The 25109-nt window shown below is 35.1% G+C and overlaps 1 protein-coding gene across 4 annotated transcripts in view; it reads right to left on the reverse strand.

Annotated features, from left to right (window-relative positions):
* The window catches only part of UPF2 (UPF2 regulator of nonsense mediated mRNA decay), a gene marked incomplete at its 3' end in the record, with an annotated part of 107977 nt that overhangs the window by 76497 nt on the left and 6371 nt on the right, over nt 1–25109 (reverse strand). For all 4 annotated transcript variants that reach the window (XR_013967236.1, XM_080810481.1, XM_080810482.1 and 1 more), the window contains exons 3-5: nt 21443–22222; nt 11659–11819; nt 5643–5840 (exon numbers count right to left, since the gene is read on the reverse strand). Coding sequence is in view for 3 of the 4 variants with exons in the window: in XM_080810481.1 (XP_080666607.1) it covers nt 5643–5840; nt 11659–11819; nt 21443–22222 (1139 nt within the window). The remainder of the gene's footprint in view (nt 1–5642; nt 5841–11658; nt 11820–21442; nt 22223–25109) is intronic.

The following is a 25109-nucleotide window of genomic DNA, read 5'->3' on the forward strand; positions in this document are numbered from 1 at the left end:
TGCAATCTCGAAAAGAAGGTAAGTGAAGGCAGGTGGAAACTACTGGAAGGCCAAAAAAAAAAAAAAACACAAATTTAAAAATTTTTAAAAATTGAGGAAGCCAAGCAAGGGACTAGATGTCTCAAAAGAGGCAGAAGAGGGGCAGTGAGTGTACCTGAGAAGATAAGGTATAAGGACACAGAGGTATTTAAGTTAGTGGTTTGAGGTAATTTCAGGGCTGGTGCAGTTTGGGAAGATTAATTTCTATCATATTGGTAGGAATGAAAGGTAAAGAGAGATGCCTTAAGTTCAAACCAGTTACTAGTAGAAACTGTCCTATAATTTTTTATCCACAGAATACCTCTACCAAATAAAATAGCATTTTCTTTCTTTCAATAAGTTCAACTGCTTAGTCAGTCACCAATTTTGATCTATTCATTCTTGGGTACATTTCTGTACATAAGACCATATCCCCCCTTCTCCTTTCATAATACTGTTCACAGGATTGGTTTCTTATATTACTAAAACAGAGACTTGCTGGTCCACGCCATATTTCTAATTTATCCCATACCACTGACAGAGTAACCTTTTAACAGAAAGTAACAAAACAGTAACAAAAAGCTGTGTATCAATAACGGCTATGCATCTATGTTATTTTAACTTCAAATAAATGATACTCATGGTCTGTAGTGAGATAGTTCAAATGAATTTCTCACTACCCTTCTAATTTATTATACCTTCTAAAAAGGCAAAATGAATTATTTGATCCTCATTTCCTCTCCAAATATACTAGATAATTTCCAGCTTCTGTGTCTTTTTTTCATGCCATTCTCTCTACTTGGAAGGTCCACCCCAATATCTCATGTCAAAATTCAAGTTAAGCTTCAAAAAGTCTGTCACAAAGGTCCATTTCTGCCACAGAGTTTTATCTGATCTCCAACCATGGTTACTGACCCCACGCGTTTTTTTGTTTGTTTTTGTTTTTTAAAGATTTGAGAAAGTGCATGGTGTATGGCGGGGGAGGAGACAAGGGAGAGGAACAGAGAGAATTCCAAGCTGACTCCACTCTGAGCAAGGAGCTGCATGCTCAGGGCTCAATCTCACAACCCTGAGATCATGACCTGAAATCAAGAGTAAGAAGCTTAACTGACTGAGCCACCCAGGTGCCCCCAGCCCCACTGTCTCAACTGCCACAGTTCTTGTACTTTTCCTATGGCCCCACTCCTACTTTCTTTCATATTCTAAATCTTTGAGGCCCAGCTGCTCCCCACTAATGTGACTGTAAGTCCACAGACTTGCTCATATTTGTCTTGTCCATGTCCCTCAGTACATTATCTCACAAGAGAGGTTGATACCCTAATCCCACTACCTCAAAGAAAAACAAATATTAGAACCTTTCAAGTAAGTCAAAGTTGAATGATGCTATGAAAAACCTACCATGGCAGAAAGAAATACTGAGGTAACTAATGTTTTAGAAACTACTTCTCAGGGCTTCAGTTGTATATATATGAGGAAATGCCTTCTGAGAAACTTTAATTGACAAAACTGAGCAGTAGGTATCTAAAATAAGCATTTTATATATTTTTTCCTTATACTTCCTGAAACATTTCAAATATTTCAACACTACTTTCCATAAAATATAAAGTAAAATTTATCTTAAGGTAAGAACATCTTTGAGATTAACCAAGAGGTTTTTATTTTTTTATGGTATCACAATATAGTGCCACATATTTTTATGGTACCACCATCCTACAGCATTCTTACCATAGGATGACCTCAACTACAGTGTACACAAAAATAGCCTAATTTTTGGAATACTACTCAGCCATCAAAAAATAAAAAGATCTTGCCATTTGCAACAACATGGATGGAACTAGAGGGTGTTAGGCTAAGCGAAATAAGTCAATCAGAGAGAGACAACTATCATATGATCTCACTGACTGTGGAATTTAAGAAACAAAACAGGGGATCATAGGGGAAGAGAAGAAAAAAAATAAAAGATGAAATCAGAGCGGGAGACAAACCACAAGAGACTCTTAAGCACAGGAAACACTAAGGGTTGCTGGAAGGGAGTGGGGTGGAGGGTGGGGTAACTAGGGGATGGACATTAAGGAGGACATGTAATGTACTGAGCACTGGGTATTATGTAAGACTGATGCATTGCTGACCTCTACCTCTGAAACCATTAATACATTATATATTAACTAAATTTAAATAAAAATAAAATTTTAAAAAATAGCCTGTTTTTCATTTCACATTCAGTATATTTTAGAACTTAGATTCTAAATAAGAATGTCATAAAAAGAAATTGTTTTATTACTCTTCTTTCAATTAGTATGCAGTACCACCCTATCCCCCATTTTAAATATATGTTATATATGAAAAGGAAAACAAAACTGATCCTTTAAAAAAAAGCTGTCAGTTAAAAACGTTAGGTGTTTGGGTGATATGTTACTACATATGTTATCTGTAACACATGCACCACTGTGGTCGGGATACTGACAGTGGGGGATGCTGTGTGTGTATGGAGGAATGGGGGATACGGGAACCGTATACTTTCAGCTTAATTTTGCTGTGAACCTAAAGCTTTAGCTCTAAAAAATGAAGTCTAATATTAAAAAAAAAAAGTTTTTGTGTGTCAAAGGACATTATCAAGAAAGTAAAAAGACAATCTTTAGAGTGGGAAAAAATCTGCAAATCTGATAAGGGTCTAATATCCAGAATATTTTATTTATTTTTTTTTAAAGATTTATTTATTTAATTATTTGACAGAGATCACAAGTAGGCAGAGAAGCAGGCGGAGAGAGAGGAGGAAGCAGGCTCCCTGCTGAGCAGAGAGCCCCATGCGGGGCTCCATCCCAGGACCCTGGGATCATGGCCCGAGCTGAAGGCAGAGGCTTTAACCCACTGAGCCACCCAGGCGCCCTCCAGAATATTTTAAAAATTCTTACAACAATAAGATGACTTAGTTAAAAAATAGACAAAGGACTTAAAAAGAGATAGGCAAATGGTCACCAAACACATGAAAAGATATGCAACATCACTAGTCATTAGGAAAACATAATCGAAACTACAATCCACCTTTACACCCACTAGGACGGCTGTAGGAAAAAGAAAATCATAAAACAACAAGTGTTGGTAAGGATGTAGAGAAATGTAGGAATGTTAACATGGTCCAGCCACTGTAAAAACTTCTAAAAGTTAAACATAGAAGTTTGTATTTCTTAATCCCCTTCACCTATTTCATCCAGCCGTCTGCATCCCTCCCCTCTGGCAACTGCCATTCTGTTGGGTATATTAACAAATATGTTTCTGGTTTTTTTCTTTTTCTTTTCATTTGTTTTTCAGATTCCACATATAAGTGAAATCATATGGTATTTGTCTTTATCAGACTTATTTTACTTAGCATAATATTCTCTAGGTCGATCCAACAACATCCAAGTTGTTGCAAATAAAAAGATCTTATTCTATTTTTTTTTTAAGATTTTATTTATTTGAGAGTGAGCGAGAAAACACAAGTTGGGGGGGCAGGGGAGTGGGGCAGGCAGGGGCAAAGGGAGAAGCAGACCCCCCTGCTGAGCAGGGAGTCCAGATGCAGGGCTCCATCCCAGGACCTTGAGATCATGACCTGAGAGGAAGGCAAACACTTAACTGACTGAGTCACCAGGCGCCCAAGGTTTTATTCTTTCTTATGACTAACATTTCATTTTATATATATGCCATATCCTCTTATCCGTTCACATCTATCAACAGGCACTTAGTTTGCTTCTACAGTCTGACTACTGTAAATGGTGCTGCAATAAACATAGGGGTGCATATATCCTTTCAAATTACTGTTTTTGTTCTTCTTGGGTAAATACCCAATAGTGGAATTAGTGGATTGTATGATATTTCTACTTTTAATTTTTTGAGGAAATCCCATACTGTTTTCTATTTGTAGTACCAATTTATATTCCCACCAACAATAATGAAGATCCCTTTTTCTCCACATTCTCACCAACACCTCTGATTTTTTTTGTCTTTTTGATACTAGTGATTCAGACTGGTGGGAGGTGATATCTCACTGTATTTGTATGATTTGTATTTCCTTGGTGAGTAGTGGTGTTGAGCATCTTTTCATGGTCTATTGGCTATCTATATGTCTTCTTCAAAAAAAGTATATTCAGATCCTCTGCCCATGTTTTAATCAAATTATGTGGTTTTTTGGTGTTAAGTTGTAGGAGTTCTTTATATATTTTGGATATTAACCCCTCATCAGAAATAGCATTTGCAAGTATCTTCTCCCATTCTGTAGTTATTATAATAGCTTTGTATGGTGACAGATGGTAACTACACTTACAGTGGTGAGTACCATACAACATACAGAACTGTCTAATCACAATGTTGTACACCTGAAACTAATATAACATGTCAACTATACTTCAACTAAAAAAATAAAAAGCTCAAAGTCCACTGATGTGATATACACACAAAATGAAATATAGTTCAACCATAAATAGTAATGGAATACTAACAAAAGTACAATGTGAATATACCCCCAAAATATGATGCTAAGAAAAAGACAAGAGATCATACTTTTGTGACTCCAATTATATGACACACTAAAAATAAATCCATAGACATAGAATGCAAATTGGTATTTGCCAGGGGTTAGAGGAAGGGAGGAATGGAGAGAAACTGTTTCATGGGTATAGGAATGATGGACTGTTTTAGAAGTATGTATTATAATACCTGCATCCAAAGCAAAGAATATTACTTTCTAGTTTCTAGTGTAAGGCACATAAATTACTAATCTTAACATAACTCAAAAAGCAGTGTTAACACAGGAATTTAGGGCCCAAGTCATTCATTAACAAGGCTGAGATTTCAGATCCACCTCTTACTAGCTGTGTTACCTAAACCTGGGTAGTTACTCAACCCTTTCGTGCCAGTTTCCTCATCTGAAAACAGGGAAAATAATAGTAGCTGCACTTCAGAGGATTATTAAGAGAATTAAACAATGTTTTACTTATAAAGTACTAAAATGATGTTTGGCATGAAGTGATTATTAAATAAAAACTACTAGCTATTATTTTTTTACATGAGTTCCCTAATAAATATATCGGATTACAAAAGTACATTTAAAAAAATTATCTGCTATCTCTACAAATCCCTGCCACCATTCCCTCCCATCTCCCCTCCATCTCTAGTTTGGCAGAATTCCCTTTAGAGAACATGGTGTGACTGGTACTCAGGACCTTCCACCATGTTAATGATCTCAAAGCTTGTGATTTCTCTAAATTAACTCTCCTTCACAAAGAGCTAGGGTTATCTGGCCTAGAAAGAGTCTTATAGGTAAAGAGCACCACAGAACTGACACTTCTCCTAACTGGGAGAATTCAACTGGGAGAATTTCAGCTCTTGCCAAGATCTCACATGAACTCATTACATTATAAACAAACATTTTCAAATTATTTCACATTAACATAAATGTTTTGGTACTGTTGAAATTATGTCATCTATCACCCTTTCATTCTCCATTCCATGTTATTCTGTCATTTATTTAATCTAATGACTCAATGTTCATACTGCAAAACTAGTAACTAAAAAAATACTTTTACAAATACTAATTTGAAATTAATTTTTACAGCACTTAATATAAAAATTTATCCTCTAGAATTTACCTTTGGAATCATCTTTGTTGGAATCTTTATTCTGACAACTTTTCTCATTATCTTTAAACAAGATGGCTGGAACAAAAGCTTTCAAATCAATGAGGTTCTCATAAAAATTCCGAGCATCTTCATCTTCCCATATACCACCTTCCAAGTCATATTCTCCAGGCTTACCAGGTGTAAAAATATCAATTCCAGGCCCATGCTCTACAATAAAATAAGCCAGAGGAAATTAAAACCATTTCAGGTATTGTATGCAAAACCACGTAACAAGATATTTTCAATTTTACAACTGATGAATCCGGAGTGTTTCAATTAATAGAAGCTTCTTCAATCAACAAACACTCTGGACTGTTCATGTAATCATCTTTAATATCAAATCAGGACAGACTAGAGGACAACATATGTGAAAGATGCTTTTTCTCTTATATAAGAAATATATAAGCCTGGCCATTCCTAGAATATTCACATCTCCCATAAAGCATTTTTTTTATGACTCCCAACCCTCTGTACCACTTACATCTCAATTATCTTTCTAAGTAAACCAAAAAATATTTAAGATTTTTTTTTTTAAGCAATCCCTGTACCCAGTGTGGGGCTCAAAGTCACAACACTGAGATCAAGAGTCACATGCTCTCTGGGGTGCCTGGGTGGCTCCGGGGGTTAAGCATCTGCCTTGAGCTCAGGTTCCTGAGATCAAGCCGTGTGTCAGGCTCCCCTGCTCAGTGGGGAGTCTGCTTCTCCCTCTGCCTCTGCCTCTGCCCCCACCCCACTCGTGTGTGTGCGCGCACGCATGCATTCTCTCTTCCTCTCTCAAAAAAAAAAAAAAAAGTAGTCAAGGCTCTGCTAACTGTGCCAGTCAGGTGCCCCAGAAGTAAACCATAAGCTTTAAATTAAGTGTTGGTATGATTCTTTGGTATAATCCGTGGTATAAGGCAGGTTGCTATCAAGTGTCAAGAGATAAATAACAGAAAAAGAACAGAAGGAAAGAAGAAAAACTATGAAGATATTTCAGTAGATGGTAGAAAACCATGCAAATATTTGCACATGTACATGTACACACACACACACAGTCCACCTTTTACATACAACTATAACTTCCTAAAATCAGAATAAAATTAATATCCAACTTCATGATCATGAGATCATTCGTGAATTTATCTATTCTCACTGTGCTTCTCTCCTAACTAGAACTGTAAGTAGGAGAATGATCATATAGATTAAAAATAACCATAAGAGAAACGCCTGGGCTCAGTTGGTTAAGCAACTACCTTCAGCTCAGGTCATGGTCCTGGAGTCCCAGGATCGAGTCCCACATCAGGCTCCCTGCTCAGCAGGGAGTCTGCTTCTCCCTCAGACCCTCCCCCTTCTCATGCTCTTTCTCTCTCTCTCTCTTTCAAATAAATACATAAAATCTTAAAAAAAAAAAAAAACCTAAGAAAATGACTCATTTCATAGCAAAAACAAGACCAAGTGCAAAAATCAACACAACACTGGCTCCCTAGCACACTCCTTATATGCCTTACAGCACATATTATTTAAACACAGGGCACCAAACCCATATAGTATAAAAGACTGATAAATTTATAACTTTTGTGCAATGAAAAATATAAACAAAAGCAAAGACAAACAAACTAGAAGACAATACTGGCAATATTCATACAAAGAAATTAATATTCATAGCATAAAGAGGCCTACAACCAAAAACCAAAATCCCAATAGAAAATGGATAAAGCCCCTGAACAGGCTAAGTAAAAGACCATATGAAAAGAACCTTAACCTCAATGCTAAAAAGGATAATGTTAAATAAAACTAACATTTATCACTGCAACACATTAGATTATGTTTAAAAGACTGATATAAGCAAATGTTGACAAGCCCACAGGGAAATAAGCACTCTCTTATCTAGAGTATAAATTAACACAGCATTAAGGAGATGTCATCTGTCAGTATCTATCAATATTTATTTTATTTTTAACATTTTATTTACTTATTTGACAGAGAGATAAAGAGCACAAGCAGGTGAGCAGCAGGCAGAGGGAGATGGAGAATCAGGCTCCCCTCTGTGCGGAGTCCAACATGGGCTCACATGGGGCGCAATACCAGACTCTGGAATCATGACCTGAGCTAAAGGCAGGCGCTGAACCATCTGAGCCACCCAGGCGCCCCAGTATCTATCAATATTTAAAATAAGTATAATCTTTGATCCTGTAAGATTCCCTCCAGGAATCTATACCAAAGAAATAAAAGAAAATGTGAAGTAAGATTTACAAGGATATTCACTGTAGCACTGTTTGTAACAGAGCAAAACTGAACAGAATCTAAATATCTACCCATAAGGGCTGACAAAATGCATTTATACATTCTGTAATATTAATGAGACACTAAAAGAATGAAGCATATTTATCTGAATTCAGTAATTTCTCAAAAATATGTTATTGAAATAGAAAAGTTAATACAAAATAACATACTATATAAATTAACAAGAAAACTATGTATCAAAATCTGATTATGTACTTTACATATGTATTTTGTACTAAAAAGTCTGGATAGAGGCATATTAAACTGTTAACCATGGATAGCTTGGAAAACAGAATGCATAAGACAGGAGACTTTCACTTTCTACTCTATAATATCCATGAATATTTTACATATATGAAAAATGTATTTGCACAGGAATTATAAATTATGAAAAAATCAACTTCTGAGAAGCAAAAAAATGCTACGAAGTCGAAAAGCAGTAGATAATCACAGGAAACTATTTGCAATGCATATGACAAAGAATAATTTCTTAAATATGCAAAGTGCTTTTATACTTTAATTAAAAATAGATAAATATTTGACTAAAAAGAAAAGGCAGCGGTAAAGAATTCAAGCAAATATGTCACAGAGAAATAAACATATATATAAAACAGCCAATGAACTTAAAGAAAAGATGCTCAACGTCACTCAGAAGATAAAAGTCAAGTACTACAATACAGTAAGAACGTAAGGAAAAACTCATTCTCACATAGCTAGTAGCATATAAATTTCTCCGGAAGAATATTTAACTTTATATATTTAAACTTAAAATGCATATACCCTATGGAAGTATTGAATCACTATACTGTACACCTGAAACTAATATTACACTATATGTTAACTGACTGGAATTTTTAAAAAACTTAAAAAATAAAAATAAAATGTAAAAAAGAGAGTAGTTGCAGAACAGTATATATAATACGATCTCATTTCAGCAGGGCAGGAACCTGTATTCTGATCACTTAAAAGTTCAGGCCTCTTCAGACCAAGATGAGGTACCAGTGTTCTAAAACAACTAAAAAAAACCAACCAGACAACACATACATAAGCTTTTGAACAGGATATAAGATAGCACAGGAAAGTGATTCCTAGAGAAAAGAAACAGAAAACCTGAGCCCTACAATTAACTCCTATAGCTTAATGCCTGGTAAGATTTTCCAGGCTATAGCCAAGTAAGGGAGAAGTAAAACAGACCCCAGAAGTCTCTGTGAGATGAAAACAACAAAGCTGAGAATGTGGCCAGACTCTAGCCCACGTGGCCAGATACTGCAGGACAGAGTGCCACAGAGAAGAAAAGCACAGAGACAGACCTTAAAGATCAGTAGAGGGCTCCTCCTGAATGTTCAGTGGAATACTGATCAGCCCCTATGTCTGAGGGAACTTGTTGAGATTGGGAAAATAACTACTATGAATCTTCATAGAAGATTCATGGGAAATCAAATAGAGTACAGAAGGATATTGCTTCTGTAATAGGGAAAATTAGCCCTAGACTAAAGGCTGCTCTGATCCCAACTAACAAAGCCAACCTGAAAAGGGTAAAACTGTTTCAAAGTAGCTTAACTGTGCCCCAGAATGAAGGTCAATGATATTTCTAAGAATACAAAACTATCCAGCAGTTATCCAATTTAAACATGATGAAAAGGCAAAATGTAGGAAAAATACGAGAGCTGTAGAGAAGATCAATCACTTAATTAAAAACCAACACAGAAATGACATATATGATAAAATTAGTAGATAAGGACATTAGAACAGATATTCTAACTATATTTCATATACTCAATAAGCTAGGAGATAGACTAAGCATGTTTGAGACCATGGAAAATATAACAAGCTTCTAGAAATAAAAATTACATCTCTAATATTAATATGGGGCGCCTGGGTGGCACAGTCAGTTGATCATCAGACTCTTGGTTTCAGCTCGGGTGATGATCTCAGGGTTGTGAGATCAAGCGCAAGATCAGCAGAGTCTGCTTGAGATTCTCTCTCCCTCTCCCCCTCTGCCCCTTCCATTTGTGCTTTCTCTCCCTCTTAAATGAATCTTTTTTAAAAAGACTAATAGAATATTAGACGCTGTAAAATAAAAGACTAGTGAATTTGAAGACACAGCAATAGAAACTATCCAATACAAAACACAGAGAAAAAAGTATTAGAGAATAAAAAGGACAACTTCAAACCACCTAACACAGTTAAAATTACATCTCTGTAGCAGGTGGAAGAGTAACAGAAAATATATTTGAAGAAACAAGGGTCAGGATTCTCTGAATTTGATGAAAATTAAACACTCAAAGATTCAGGAAATCCAATAAACCCAAGCACAAGAAACGTAAAGAAAACCACACCTAGCCACATCATAATTAAGAAATTTTAAAGCAGCCAGAGGAAAAATACACAATATGTTTAAAAAAAAACCAAAACTATTCAAAGAAAAAAAAGTCACCCTAAAATTCTATACCTGGTTAAAATATCTTTTAAAATGAGGACAGAATTTTGTGTTGGCCTGTTATCTCTGGAAAATGCCTAAAAATACTTTCCAAGTCATTTAACATTAAAAGAAAAACTACCTTAAATTTCAGTAGAAATAAATCAATACCAAATCAATGCCAAACAATATCAAAGATTTTAGTTCTAAAATACGATAAATATACTGAAAAGTTCCAAGAAGCCTGCCAGATTAAAACAAACACAAATTATACACACAGTGGAACTTCTTTTAAAAAAGCAAAAATTTTGAGGTTCACTGATGAAGGGATATAAAAATTAGTAGGCATTATACACATGATTATATATAAACACTATACAATAGGTGTTTCATATTGAGATGTAAAATACAAAATATCTTTTGATATTATAGAAGGCTATCTTACAAATACTTTACTCTTAAAATTTTTAAGTGAACAGGATTGCCAGATAGCTTGAAGATTAATAGCCCTACCAACCTAAGGACAATCAAAATGGAACTTTAAAACATCTTTGAAACAGTATGGAAAACAACTCATCACACAAAATGATAAACAATTTATCTCACAAAACTGTAACTTTTAATTCTAAATAACAATTTAAGATACTATATCATTCAAAACAAATAGATTAAAAATAAATATAAAAAATATTAGAATCCCAAAAATCCATTCCACCTTATGAAAAATAAAGTGAATCCTTTTACAACCCCAACTGTGGTTTGAGACAGGCCCCTGTTGGAGGCATCTGGGTGGCTCAGCTGGTTAAGTGTCCAACTCTTGGTTTTCGTGCAGGTCATGATCTCAGGGTTGTGGGATCTAGCACAGTGACCTGCTCCACGCTCAGCACAGAGTCTGCTTGAGATTCTTAGATTCTTTCCCTCTCCCTCTCCCTCCCGCTCTTTTCCTCCCTGCCCCCTGCAATGTGCTTGCTCTAATAAATAAAATCTTAAAAAATAAAAAAAAAGAGGCCCCTGTTGGAGTTGGATGTAATTCAAAGATACCTAATATAAAAAAACCTGAAGGACTGCATCGTAAAATCATATGAGTTAATTATTGTTCTCTGGGTGTAAACCCTTTTCCACTCATAGGAGTGTTTCAAATAGCAGCTTTTCAAAGTCCTTATTAGGTCTTAATACTGTACTTCTTCATTTAAAACATTTTAAAGGCATGTTTAAAACTTAAATTTTCAATACTGTACACCTGACAAAGTAAAGACAAGTGATAGTGCTTACTGAAAAATCACAATGTTTTTAGGGCCATCTTACCTTCTGGTGTTGGTTTGTCTTGAGGAAGATCTGGCATATTTTCATCCAAGAGGTCTGCTAAGGATTGAGAATTTGCCAGCAGCTTCTGATATGACATAGCAAATTCCTCATACTGTTTATGTCTATCTTCACTTAGCTCCCCTTTAGAATGGAGAATACGCCTATAAACAAACGATGAAATAATCTGATAATCTCATCAAAATACATGCGATCATGTATTGTTACACTGGGAATGTTCCATAAAATTTTATTTTATCACATAAGCTTTCTGCGTATTTTCTTCAATTTATTTTTATTAAGATTTTCAAGATGTATCTGAAAATTAAAACTGGTATAATCAAATTCACCTAAGCAATTAAATTTCAACATTAATTCTTCAAAGGCGATTGTGATTAACTATGCCTGCAGAAATGTAAAATTTGACAATGCCACTAATTAAAAATTATTTTTAAAGTATTTTGTTAAAATACTCCCTTCAGATAGTTAATCAAAAATACTTAACATACCTTAAAAAGTTACTATTCAAAACAACAGGTTATAAAATCAGTATCCTTAAATTTTTTTACAATGATCTGAATCAAGATTTTTTGAAAAAGCCCACATCTCCCAAACAGCCACTTCTCAGTTTACTGTACAAGTACTGGTTATTTATCCATTTAATCAATATTAATGGAGCAACACACTTAAGCAAGGGCAGGTCATCTCAGGAACAGAGAATATAACTAGTCTTCCACTCTATAAACAAATCACTAATAAGCCACCCATAATCAGAAATATAGAACTACTGAAAATTTTCAAAATGAACAGTGAAATAAAAATCTTACTATATAAACAGATAGCTGAGATGTCTATACCTGCATCTATTTTTGACTAAGTACATACATAATAACATGTGAAATGTAAAACCTTAATGCAAATACAATATAGGTTTCAAAAAGCCAATTATAAATGTAAATTAAGTCATTTTCAAAATATGCAAAAGTTTATGGGACGCCTGGGTGGCTCAGTTGGTTAAGCGGCTGCCTTCGGCTCAGGTCATGATCCCAGGGTCTTGGGATCGAGTCCCACATCGGGCTCCTTGCTCAGCGGGGAGCCTGCTTCTCCCTCTGCCTCTGTCTGCCTGTGCTCACTCTCTCTGACAAATGAATAAATAAAATCTTTAAAAACAAACAAACAAAAAAAACCAAAATATACAAAAGTTTTTTATTACTTGTCATTTGAGTTTTCTTATGAACAAGGAAGAAAATGAGGTGTTTTTTGGTGATGTTATCTTATTAAGAGTTACAGAAAATAAAGTGAAAAACCATGCCTAAATTTACTCATCCCAGCTTACCTAGAACAATTTCCAAATTTTCCTATCTTACCCAATTTCTACCCACATAAACTTTTGTTTAAATGCTGTAACATTCCAGCCAACATTTTCTAAGTTAGGAATATCAGCTCCCATTATAAGGGTATATACAGGGTAGATCAATGCATAGGATACTATTCATTAAGTCCAATCTTCTGTTTTCAAATCCAGCCTATTAGGAATCCAAAACGATGAATTTTCACTCATTTTCTTACTATTTAAAAGTACATTAGTGTCATTCAATGAACAAGGATAGAGTTTCTCTCTTTAACCACTTATTTCAAACTAATTTTACAGGAAAAAATTCTTTCAGTAAGTTTTATGAATGAATTCTAAAACCCAAAACATTCAAAAATGCTGAACTCATGAAAGCAATGACTATTACTCTGAATGAGGAAGCTTGTTAGAACTTTTAATTAGAAGTTGTATCATTTTTGAAGATAAAAAAGACACTAAAATTAAGTAAATTGTTTAAATTAATACTCAAAAGTAGGCTATTCTAAAATGTTCTGCAGTGTACTATTAGAAAAAATGTCAATAAAAACTTAAGTTTATTCTATAAGATTCACTGTAAGATTAACTGTAAGATTATGTTCAGAGTGATAGTAACAGTCCTGAGAGATTTCAAAACATCTACTGACAATTAAGATGCAAAATTATTTCAGTACTTGAAAAGAAATTGGAAAACATCTCAAAATAACAGAACCTGGAACTTTCTCTAACAAGTTCTGACATTCTAGTAATCTGAAGTACATCCAGTTTTAGGTTATACAACATTCACCAAGCATTTATAATATATAAGCAGCAATAAAGTGATGACTATTTTATCACAACGAAAAACACTGGTACTTTCTCCAATATCAATCTCATTTTCAAACATCTGCCTGTGACTTCGCATTCGATCAATTAACAGTGAGTGATTTAACTCTATGATAGTTCCCTTTGTACACATTCTAGTTCCTTTCCAATCACCCTAAAACAAATTAGAAATTCTGAAACTCCAGAGGTAACTCCCATACTCCCCCAAAGCTCAATCCCATGATCAAATTTATTTTTTTTCCATGATCAAATTTTTTAACAGTACTATTTTACCTCACTGCTTAACTTACATGTGCTTAGGTCACTACCTAGCAAGAACAGTCCTCAGGACAAAAGCTTAGGTTTTGATAGATGTATTTTCTAATCATATCTTACACTAAAAACTTAGCAAGCAGCACAAGATATCAATGAAATGGCATTGGAAGAGTTCTGTCACACACAGAATTTACCTAGTCCTTCATATTTTCCTTGACCATTTATTTAATATATTTACTAAACATCAGACTAAACATACAACACCTAATAAGACTATAAAGATCAAGCAGAGAAATAAATGCATCATAGGTACCTGAACATTCAAAATCCCTAGAGTCATTTAGAAGTGCCCATCAAATTAAAATGAAACATTTTTTAATGACTGTACCACACATGGCAGTTTTTTATGTTTATGAAACCCCCTGGAAAAGATTTTCAGTTTGATTAACTTTTTTAGAAGACCTATATGAGGGAACTAAACATTATGCAGCACATTTGACCAAAGTACCTACTCTCTCTGGTATAAATCTCACCAAATTTTCTTATGAGAATTCCATGGGACTATATCACTATGCAAAATCAAGCTGAATACATGATTTATCACATATCATTTTAATTACAATCTCTTCAGAAGGACATATATTCAGAAAGTTGAATAGAAGCCATTCTTTTTGAGACGGTCATAAATTAGAGGTTAGCAAACTATTTCTGCAAAGTGTCCAGATATAAGTATTTTAGGCTTTACAGACCATACATTCTTTGTTGCAACTACTCAACTCTGCTGATATGGCATAAAAGCAGCCATAGATAATACATAAACAAATGAGCATGACTATGTTCCAATAAAACTTTATCTATGGACACTGAAATTTGAACTCATATTCAGTATTTCACAAAATATTTCTCTTTTGATTTTTTTCTAACCATCCAAAAAAGTTAAAACCATTCTTATTCTTAGCTCACCAGCTGTATAAAAAATAGTGGTGGGTCTATCTGGCCTGTGGGCCATAGTTTGCCAATCCGTGCTATAATTAGAGTTCACTGAATCATTATCTGTTAAATGTATTGCAAGTGAGTACATTCTCTCTCATGACATCACTATAAAATAGGGAGTTACTGGGAGCATTTTAAAGATATAAAAAACAATGAAAACAAAATTAATTCCAAATCTTATTCATTATAATAAAAATACAAGATAGTAGACCTCCTTCACCCGATGATGAGTTATCACTATCTGGTAGCAATCCTAAGGTACATCAATCTTTGATTTCTAGTGTTTTTTATATTACTAATTCAACACTGTAAAGCTGACAGAAAATATCAAATAATCCATTCTTGAATGGCGCATTCTATCTCATAAGAAAAGTCATAAATGCCTCAAAAAAATTCTATTAAAAGACATATTTTTGTTTTGTTTTCCTTTTTTAAATTTTTCTTATTGCTTGACGCTCTTGCTCTTTTATTTTATACACTGTTTACTGTTGTTTTGCATTGTTTTAAAAATACACATTTTCAAAATCATCAAAAGACACAAGAGAAATTCTCATCAAGTCTTTCTGAAGGATTAAGCAGGCAATATATTACAAATAATAAACTCACATTTATACTTACAATGAGCCAGATACTGTTATTAAAAGTGCTTTTACACATGAATTCACTGCATCACTCACATTTATCTCAGAGGTAGACTGCTATTATTCCATTTTACAGAAGAGAAAACTGAAGCACAGAGATGTGAGATAACTTGCCAAGAATTACAGAACTGAGTAAATAACAGATCTAAGATTTGAACCCAAGGAGACTGACTCCAGAGTCCATGCTTACAACTATTAGACTATACTGCCTCCCAAATTAAAATTACCCACTTGGTACCCTATACTGAAATCAGAATGTCTCTCAAATGCATATATCAACGGCAAGCCTTCTCACACTGGGGTGTTTATTTTATATTCCTTCAGGTCCTTCTGTTTGAATCTCACTTGGTAAGTACCGAGAGGCTACTGTGTTTACCAGACACTTTAAAATCAAGTACAAGTACTAAATGGAGATGAAGATGAGTAATATGGAAATTGTGAAAAATAAAGTATGAAGAGGTATGAAAGAACTATATCTGTCACTTGCTATATAAATCACAATGGGCAAGCTCTTTAATCCCTAGATCTGCTCACCTTCAAAATAGAAGTATTTCTTTCAAGGGTACTATGAAGGTCAATTAAAATCAAACATGTGATGCATTTTATCAATGTACAACAGTATTTTAATGAGAAAAAAAATGCCACAGTCCACTGTGAAAAAGGTTAAGATCTTCAATGCCAAATATTATTTGGTCTTGTATTAGCCAAATTAAAAAAGAAAAGAAACCTTGGCAAGAACACAGAAAATCCATTTTAGCTTTGAGCTAATACAGTCATGCAAAATAACAGAACACATGGCCAAAATCTTGAAAAAAATAATCATAAAGCAGACTATGAAAAACAACTAGGTTTCACTTGTCTCCTTTAGCAATTAGTCAAATTTTCAAGCCAATTAAATTTTCTTTTGGTTTTATTTTAGAATTTGGTTATGGGGCGCCTAGGTGGCTCAGCTGGTTAAGCAACTGACTTCAGCTCAGGTCATGATCCCAGGGTCCTGGGATTGAGCCCTGTGTCAGACTCCTTGCTCAGCAGGGAGCCTGCTTCTCCCTCTTCCTCTGCCTACTACTCCACCTGCTTGTGCTTGCTCTCTGTCAAATAAATAAATAAAATTAAAAAAAAAAAAAAAGAATTTGGTTATGGGTGTCTTAAAATCCTGTATGAAAAGATACTACAGCATAATAAGCATAACTACTCAATCAAATATTTATTAAATAACTGTCAAAGCCATTGAATGAGAATTTCAGAAAAGATGTAACAATTTTAGAGTACTTACAAAATTGTTAAAGCCTCATTGAGTCTTAAGTACAGTGAAAGAACATCTTAATGTGCTTAAATGCTATACAATTTATCAAACATTCCACCTGTAAAGGCAAGGTACAACTTACCTGGAAGGAAAGTGGAAGGTAAAAGCAACACTACTTAATTTTAGATTAATGTGCTTTTAAGTTTTAACACTGGCAAAGTAATACTGCATGAATTTGCAATAAATGAAATAAATCTCTGATTTTATTAACAACAGGGAAGCCTACATTCTACTTATCTTTCTCCTATACTTTCAATCAAATCACTTAGTGCTGTCTGAACATGCAATCATGAAGGTCCTATTCACCACTACTGAAAAAAGAAACTTTTGCCACCATTCCCACCAGTTAGGGAGAAAGAAAGGAATTAAGACATTTCAAAATTACTCAAGCAAGAACTGACTTAATATATGAATTCATGATTTCACTTCTGTAAAAAACAAACTGTTACATAATTAAATTATATCTAATAAAATTAATTTCTTCAATTTTTATTAAATGCCAAAAAATAGTAGGTCATATTACTCCATGAGGATAATATCTCATAGCACAAAGTATTTTAAGTATAAAGTAAGAGCACTGAACATTATAAAAAGCAAAACCTACCAAGTAAAGCTATTAACTCTAAACTGGCAGATGTTACCAGGTATTTTCAAATGTGTAAGTAAGTATTAATTATACTCCCCAGGATCAATCACTTAATCAAAATGTATTTTAAAAGTTCTTTGAGGTACAAAACCTAACAGGTCAAATTTATGAGAATTCACCAAATCCTAGGGTCAGTTGTATTACTTGCTTATAGGGGCTTTGAAACAGAACTAGCTATCTAATACCTGTAGTATCAGCCCAGGCAACACGAGAAAAGAACAGCTAAGGCTCAACAGGTCTTATCCAGTCACTGTCTTCATTCACTCATTAGTGTCTCTTAGAAAATAACAGAGATTTTATTATTCTATTTTTTTAATTTGGCTGAAAGAATTCTTAAGTATAGACTTTAATGAGTATAGACAAAGACTTCACAACCTCTATGAACAGTGCCATCTCCCAAGTTAATTAAAATGACCCAAAGCATTTAGGACTCACAGACTGAAAATAGAAAGCATTTTTTTTTAACTGTCATTATTAAGATATTGAATAAGGCTTAAAGTAATTTAACTACATGAGTCTTAAATATCCGCTAGCTCAGCACTGAGATTTCCAGCATGACCATGCCTAAAAGAAACCTTACTGGGTAAAGACTATTGTCCACAATTGTTCCCATGATGTAGAATAATCTCAAAACACCTACTGGGTAATGACCAGGAAGGGGAAACCTTGGGAAACTGGTCATTTTAACAGTACACTGTAATGTACTAATACTAGGCCAAGGCACTCCACTAATCCATTCCTCATGTCTCTTGGTCAGTCAGGTATTCAAATCTATACTACAGAGGCTGCTCAATTTAAAGCTATCCTAAGGCATGAGTTATTTATTAAGCCATATGCCAATTATTTTCTATACTGTGATTAAGATTTTCCCATCTCCCTGGGTGCCTGAGTGGCTCAGTCCATTAAGCAGCTGCCTTCAGCTCAGGTCATGATGCCAGGGTCCTGGGATCAAGCCCCACATTGGGCTCCCTGCTCAGTAGAGCACCTGCTTCTCCCTCTTCCTCTGTCTCCTGGCTTGTGCTCTCACTCTCTGTCAAATAAATAAAATCTAAAAAAAAAAAATCTTCCCATCTCCCAAATTATTACATCTAAGTAGACAGTATCCCATGATAAAATGACTGCTATGGGCGCCTGGGTGGCTCAGTGGGTTAAAGCCTCTGCCTTCGGCTCAGGTCATGATCTCAGGGTCCTGGGATCAAGTCCCACGTCGGGCTCTCTGCTCAGTGGGGAGCCTGCTTCCTCCTCTCTCTCTCTCTCTGCCTGCCTCTCTGCCTACTTGTGATCTCTGTCAAATAAATAAATAAAATCTTTTAAAAAATTAAAAAAAAAATAAAATGACTGCTACAATGCTAAGGTCAATTTATACTAGGTATATAACCTCCCTAATAACCACACGTTAACAGTTCTCTTTAAATGAGTAAAAATTTCTAGGTAAAGGCCACAAAACCATGCTCTTAACACTACATCCCGTTCAAAATTTTCATGACAACTTGAATAATATAAAAGAACAGGTCTGCTTATCAAAGGTGAATGTGATCAGCATGTAAGTACATAATAATATATAGAGCAGATAATAACAATCAATATTCAAAATTATCATTAGGATAAAGTAATATGCCAAAAGCACCTAAATAAAGTTGAAAGAGGTAAATGCATTCAGGTTTAAGAGATGATTTCCACTAGTTCAAGGTGAAGAACTGGTCTGGCAGCAGTTCATTTGAGAAATTAATCTTCAGGTATATACAAGTTCACAGTCAAAAGAATGACAAGGCGGCTATAAAAAGCAATGGAATCTGAGGTTACAGGCAGGAAAAAATGCATCCAAAACGAACGTCCTAAGGATAGGCGTGTAGAAATCATGCAACAAGCTGAAGGAACAAGAGGTGTTTAGCCTTGAGAAGATGAAAGGGAAACATCCTAGCAGTCTGCAAATATTTGAGGTATTATCATGGGTCTGAAAGAGGAGACATGTCCCACATCAGTGTTTCTCAAACTATCTATGGTAAAGGAATTAGTTTTTTCCTCATCACTGCAGATGCTTTTATAAAATACAGTAACAATATAAGGAATAATGGAAAACTGCTATAAAGATGTCTAAGTTCTTAGTCTGTTCCTATACTTAATTCATTGCAAACAGGTAAACAGTTCATGAACCCCCATTTTAAGCAGCTTTATTTCATTGGTACCAGAAATCAAAATCCAGATTTACCAGAAGTTAAATCAAAGGGAACCATTTTATGGAAAGTTAAATTGCCGCTTGAATTCCCAGTAAGTAGGTGTGCCAACACTGGAATGGCACTTTTAAAGAAAGAATACTTTATCTGTCAGATAATCTGTAAAATGGACTCCTGCACTGGAAAGGTGATTGGATTAAATCATTGTAGACTCTATCCTCTAAGCTTCCTTGAGGCCAATCAGAAGTAAACACACACACAAAATCCCTAAAGTAGCCAATAAAAAGTAATCAAAGCATACTATAAAATCAGCCATGAGGTATTAGGTAGAACATATGGGGGAAAAAAAGGACTAAGAAAATGACAAAACACTATGTAAGCTGTAATTAAGATCCCTTAAATATGTGAGAATTAGAGGACCACTATTTTCTTTTTAAACTCATTATTGACTACATAAATACACCCTGAAGTTGCCTATTCGAAGTTTAAAACAGACCTCAAAGCACAAAACAAAGATCTTTTTTTTCTTCTTTTTTTTTTAAAAGAAACCCTGAGGAACACCACTGCCATCTTAAACTCTCCCATCCTGAGTGACCCTCAACCATCACGGTTTAGTCTTACGGTCTGTGGACCTATCTTGACGCAGACCTAACCGTACTGCTACATGCTACAGTCTTCGCTTCTAGTTAAGTCAATCACCTTCTGAATAAACCAGCACGTCCTTCCCAACTGCAGGTTTACAGAAATAAAGTGTACCCTCCCATACTACTTCTTGAAAAACAGCAATTTCAGACTCTTAACCATGCACTTTAAATAGGTGCAAAGTACTCAGCCAAACGCTACTGCTGTTGCCTCTTTTCTGTACTCCTCAGCCCTCCTCCAAATCCACCTTCCATAAAAACTGATCTACTGCTCACCAACTACATCAGCTTCTAACTTGATGCCTTCCAGGTACAGAGGCTACACAGTAGTCAAAGGTGGCCGCTCAATCAGGTATCTTCACTAATTACCACAGGCACATACATTATTCCATATTATTCCCTGAAACTTTAAATGGATGTTCCCAGGAGAAAGACTCCTATAAATGCACTTTACATAGTAGCATTTAAGAAATTTTTTTTCACAACTAACCTGTACTTTTTCTCATTTCTGCTCTAATGACTCATCTTCTAAGAAGTAGTAGTATCAACAGTGACATCAATAAGAAGGATACAAAACAATGAAAGCAAAACTATTATAGAGAGGGCACAACAAAACACACAAAAATAACAGCAGGTTAAGTTAAAGCGACAGAAAAAGAAAATTTATCCCTCAACATCAAGGAGTTTTTTTTAAGTCACAGGAAGAAAACACATCCACAAAGTAAAAATCACCATATACTTGCCAGGTTTCTTTCAAATTTATAAATAAAATCTATCACAGACTCCCATTTAAACATGAGTACTTAGACTGGGACTTTGAAATTCTCCTGGAAATGTTAAGAAATCACCTGCAATGAGCCCTTTCCACAAGTTCTTTCAGTGGCATGAATGAAGACTTTGGATATTTTTAAGTATGAGCTCCAAAATAAATTCTCAATTCTGAGAAATATTTGAAAATCACCTGTTTTGTCTCTCAGTATTCTGAAGCTCCCTGTGGTCCCTTTTCAGGTGTTTGGTCAAAGATGTAAAGTATTCTTTTAAAAGATTCTGGAAAGGCTGCTGTTTCTCTGGACTAATGATCTCACTAGGAGGAAAACTCAAATTAAACTTCTCTGCAGCACTCTTCACTTTCCGTGGCACAAGTCCAGCTATATCATCTCCACAATGTCGACAAAAACTAATCACCACAGAAACATGAGTATGGGATTCCCGATCAGCATTAATAATATTTTTTAGCTGTTCATAGATTAAGGAAAGACCTTCCTTGTCAGTGAAAATCCCAACTATTGTCAATTCTGCAATGAAACGCAAATCAGTTCTTAACTTGGTAATGTTAGGCGTTTTCTCTTCTTTCCTCGCTTCAAAATGTTTTTTCCAAACTTGAAGAAGTGATGGAGCAAAGTCGGCATAACGCTGGTGAAAGAGAGAGCACAAGTGCACAGCACAGTTCACATCAGATATTTTTAGCTTTGCTTCCACAATAGAAGCTACAGCTTCTGCAATGTATTTGCTTAAATTTAGGCCATTAAAATCATGGGACAAGGAGTCTCTCTGTTGTTCCGTAATAGTTTTTAGTTTCTTGACAAAAGCAGTATTTTTCTTCAAACTTGAGTCTAGTCGGCTAAAGAAATTTTCCTCTGGTCGGTTGTCTGGAGCATTTTGGTTTTTGCTACGAAGTTCCTTCCTTAACTGATGTCGTTCCCAGGCTTCCTGATGGAGCTGAAGGGATTCCTCTTTCTCTCTGCATAAAAAACAAACACGTAAATAAAATACCTTGTATATTTCGAAGAATCACTGACAAATGTCATAAGAGTGAAAGACATTGAAAACATAATCATATAAGGATCAGCATCCTAAAGAAACGAAACACACAAAAAGCCCCTACCTTTTTTTAAGATCTTTTTTCCCAACTCACAACCCTGAAATCAAGACCTGAACAAGAGTCAGACACTTAACCGACTGAGCCACCCAGGTACCCTTACTTTAAGATTATGTTTTTAAGTAATCTCTGCATCCAGATGGGGTTCAAACTCACAATCCTGAGATCAAAAGTTGCATGCTATACCGGCTGAGCCAGCCAGGCATCCCTTTTCCAACTTCTAAAGACATTTTATTAATGACTTAGGATGGTAAGAACCCAGTATACTGAAAATACCAAATGTTGCAGAGTGGATGATTCTGAATAACTAGAGCAAAATCATTCTGTCAACTGGCAAACTAAATGGATAAAATACTTTTGTCAATTCTACCTCAATAAAGCTACAAAAATTAATGGATTAAACACATGATGCACTAAATGAAAAATATAAAATAATATGCCTGGGAAGGATATAAGACCTAAAACAGACAAAAGCACTGGGAATACACGGGGAAAGAAAAATGTCCACTAAGAATATTTTAAGGAATAATGTTTATTAAAAAATGCATTAAAAATGTTTTGATATGTTAAGTACCACTTTTCCATATTTTTCAGGCTAAACCAAACCTCTAATAAAGTACCTTTCTCAGTTTGGGTCTTAAATTTCAAGTGTAATTAAGAAAATCTGAAAAGGAACCAGAAGATAGTTATAAGATACAACTCCTTTAATTTTAAAAAAGGCTAACAGTTTATTCTGGAAAAAAAAAAATTAAAAGATGGAACATGTTTAAATCACAAAAGTAGTAAAATAACTTGAGCAGGAACAGGAAGGTACAGACAATCTGACTTTGAGGCTACTGAGATACCAAAATATGTAACTTTAAAATATAAATTTCTAAAAAACACATTTGTACCTTTCAGAGATAACCATCCCTGAGCTACCCTTCTATAACTTTTCAACTAAAAGCCACAGTAAGTTAACAAGAAGTTGCATCCATCACTGGCAACACAGGACATGTGAGTATCTCTCGGAGTCTCCCAGCTACACACAATAAAGGATTAACAGTGAGAGCACACTTTAATAAAGAATAACTCATCATGTATATGCCTTAAGTAAGTCCATTTTCATCTGCAATAGAAATACTTTAAGATACATAAATGAAATATTTACCACTGAAATAATAATGCCTTAAAGTACTCCAAGAAAAAAGAGGATAATTGTTGATGCTGGGTAGACAGACGGTTGGGGGGGGGGAGTTGGGAGGACTGGTTCGTTATTCTTCTCTGTTTTTTGCATATCTGGATTTTTCCCAATAAGAAGTTGGGAGCCTGGTGGTTTGGTTTTTTCGTTTGTTTGTTTGTTTGTGGGGTTTTTGGGTTTGTTTTTTTGTGTGTGTGGGGTTTTTTTTTTGCTCTTTCTGTACTAGGGTAGAGGGAAAAGCAAAAAGTCACAGTGAAATTGAATACCCTTCTGAATATTTTATAATTAATTTGAATACATTTTTAGCACAAATTTAAAATAGTTTAATTTGAACATGTAATTAAAATAAAATAAGCAGAGAAATGCATTACGTTCTTTTTTTCATGAGCCTTAAAATCCAATGTTAACACTCACATTTACATCAATCTCATTTTGTACCCACTTCATTCTGTGTGGGTCCACAGCTCCTTGTAAGTTATTTTTTTTTTTTAAGTAAATTATAAGCAAGAAACTCTCAAGAATCATGGCTCTGAATATTCCCAAACTGGCCTCTGCTACTGCCTTCCATACATAAGGCTCCAGTACCTCACTAAAAATAGAAGGGCTAAAGAACTTTGGTAGGAGAATAGGTGGTTGAGCTGTTCTAGAGATCCATGAAAATTCCTATTTGCAATTTTTTTAATCACACACACACACACGAAGAGGACAGCCCATGCTATTCAACAGTTGTCACTCATGCTACATCCTAGTAGTTTTCCTGAGAAATACCTTGTTTTTCGCCAGGTCATTATGCTACCTGTATAGATTTACAAAGTTAAAAATAGATATTATTTTTTTTAAAGATTTTATTTCAGGGAGGGAGAGAGAGAGAGAGAGAGAGAGAGAGCGAGCGCGCGCATGCACATGCATACATGAGCACAACAAGCATGAACAGGAGGAGAAGCAGAGGCAGAAGTAGACACCCTGCTGATCAGGGAGCCAGACGTGGGGCTTGATCCCAGGACCCTAAGACCATGACCTGTGCCAAAGGCAGACACTTAACCAACTAAGCTAGGCATCCCTAAAAACAGATTTAGATGAAAATAAGTATGGGAAGCATTATGGAGTTCTTTTTAGGGACAAGTTTTTAAAGTCACCTAGGTTCAAAAAACCCAGCAACTCCACTGTTTACTGTAACCTCCTCAAACTTCATTTTATTAATCTTTCAAACGAGGATTATTATGGCTGCCTTTAGGATATGTGCTGATATATTTTGTAGTGCCTGGCACATATTAAGAATTCAGCAAATAAGACCCATTAAGAACTAAAGATTTTCAACATAAGACAGAGACCAGAAAAAAAGCTTTTAAAAAAGTCAGAAACAATCCAGATTACTCCACACCTCAAAAAATATGTTAAAATTCCTATTATTTAATACAAATAATTAGGGGCACCTGCGTGGCTCAGTGGGTTAAGCCTCTGCCTTCAGCTCGGGTCATGATCTCAGGGTTCTGGGATCGAGCCCCGCATGGGGCTCTCTGCTTGGTGGGGAGCCTGCTTCCCACTCTCCCTCTGCCTGCCTCTCTGCCT

The sequence above is a fragment of the Martes martes genome, assembly GCF_963455335.1.
Source record: "Martes martes genome assembly, chromosome: 8".
NCBI classification, from domain to species: domain Eukaryota; kingdom Metazoa; phylum Chordata; class Mammalia; order Carnivora; family Mustelidae; genus Martes; species Martes martes.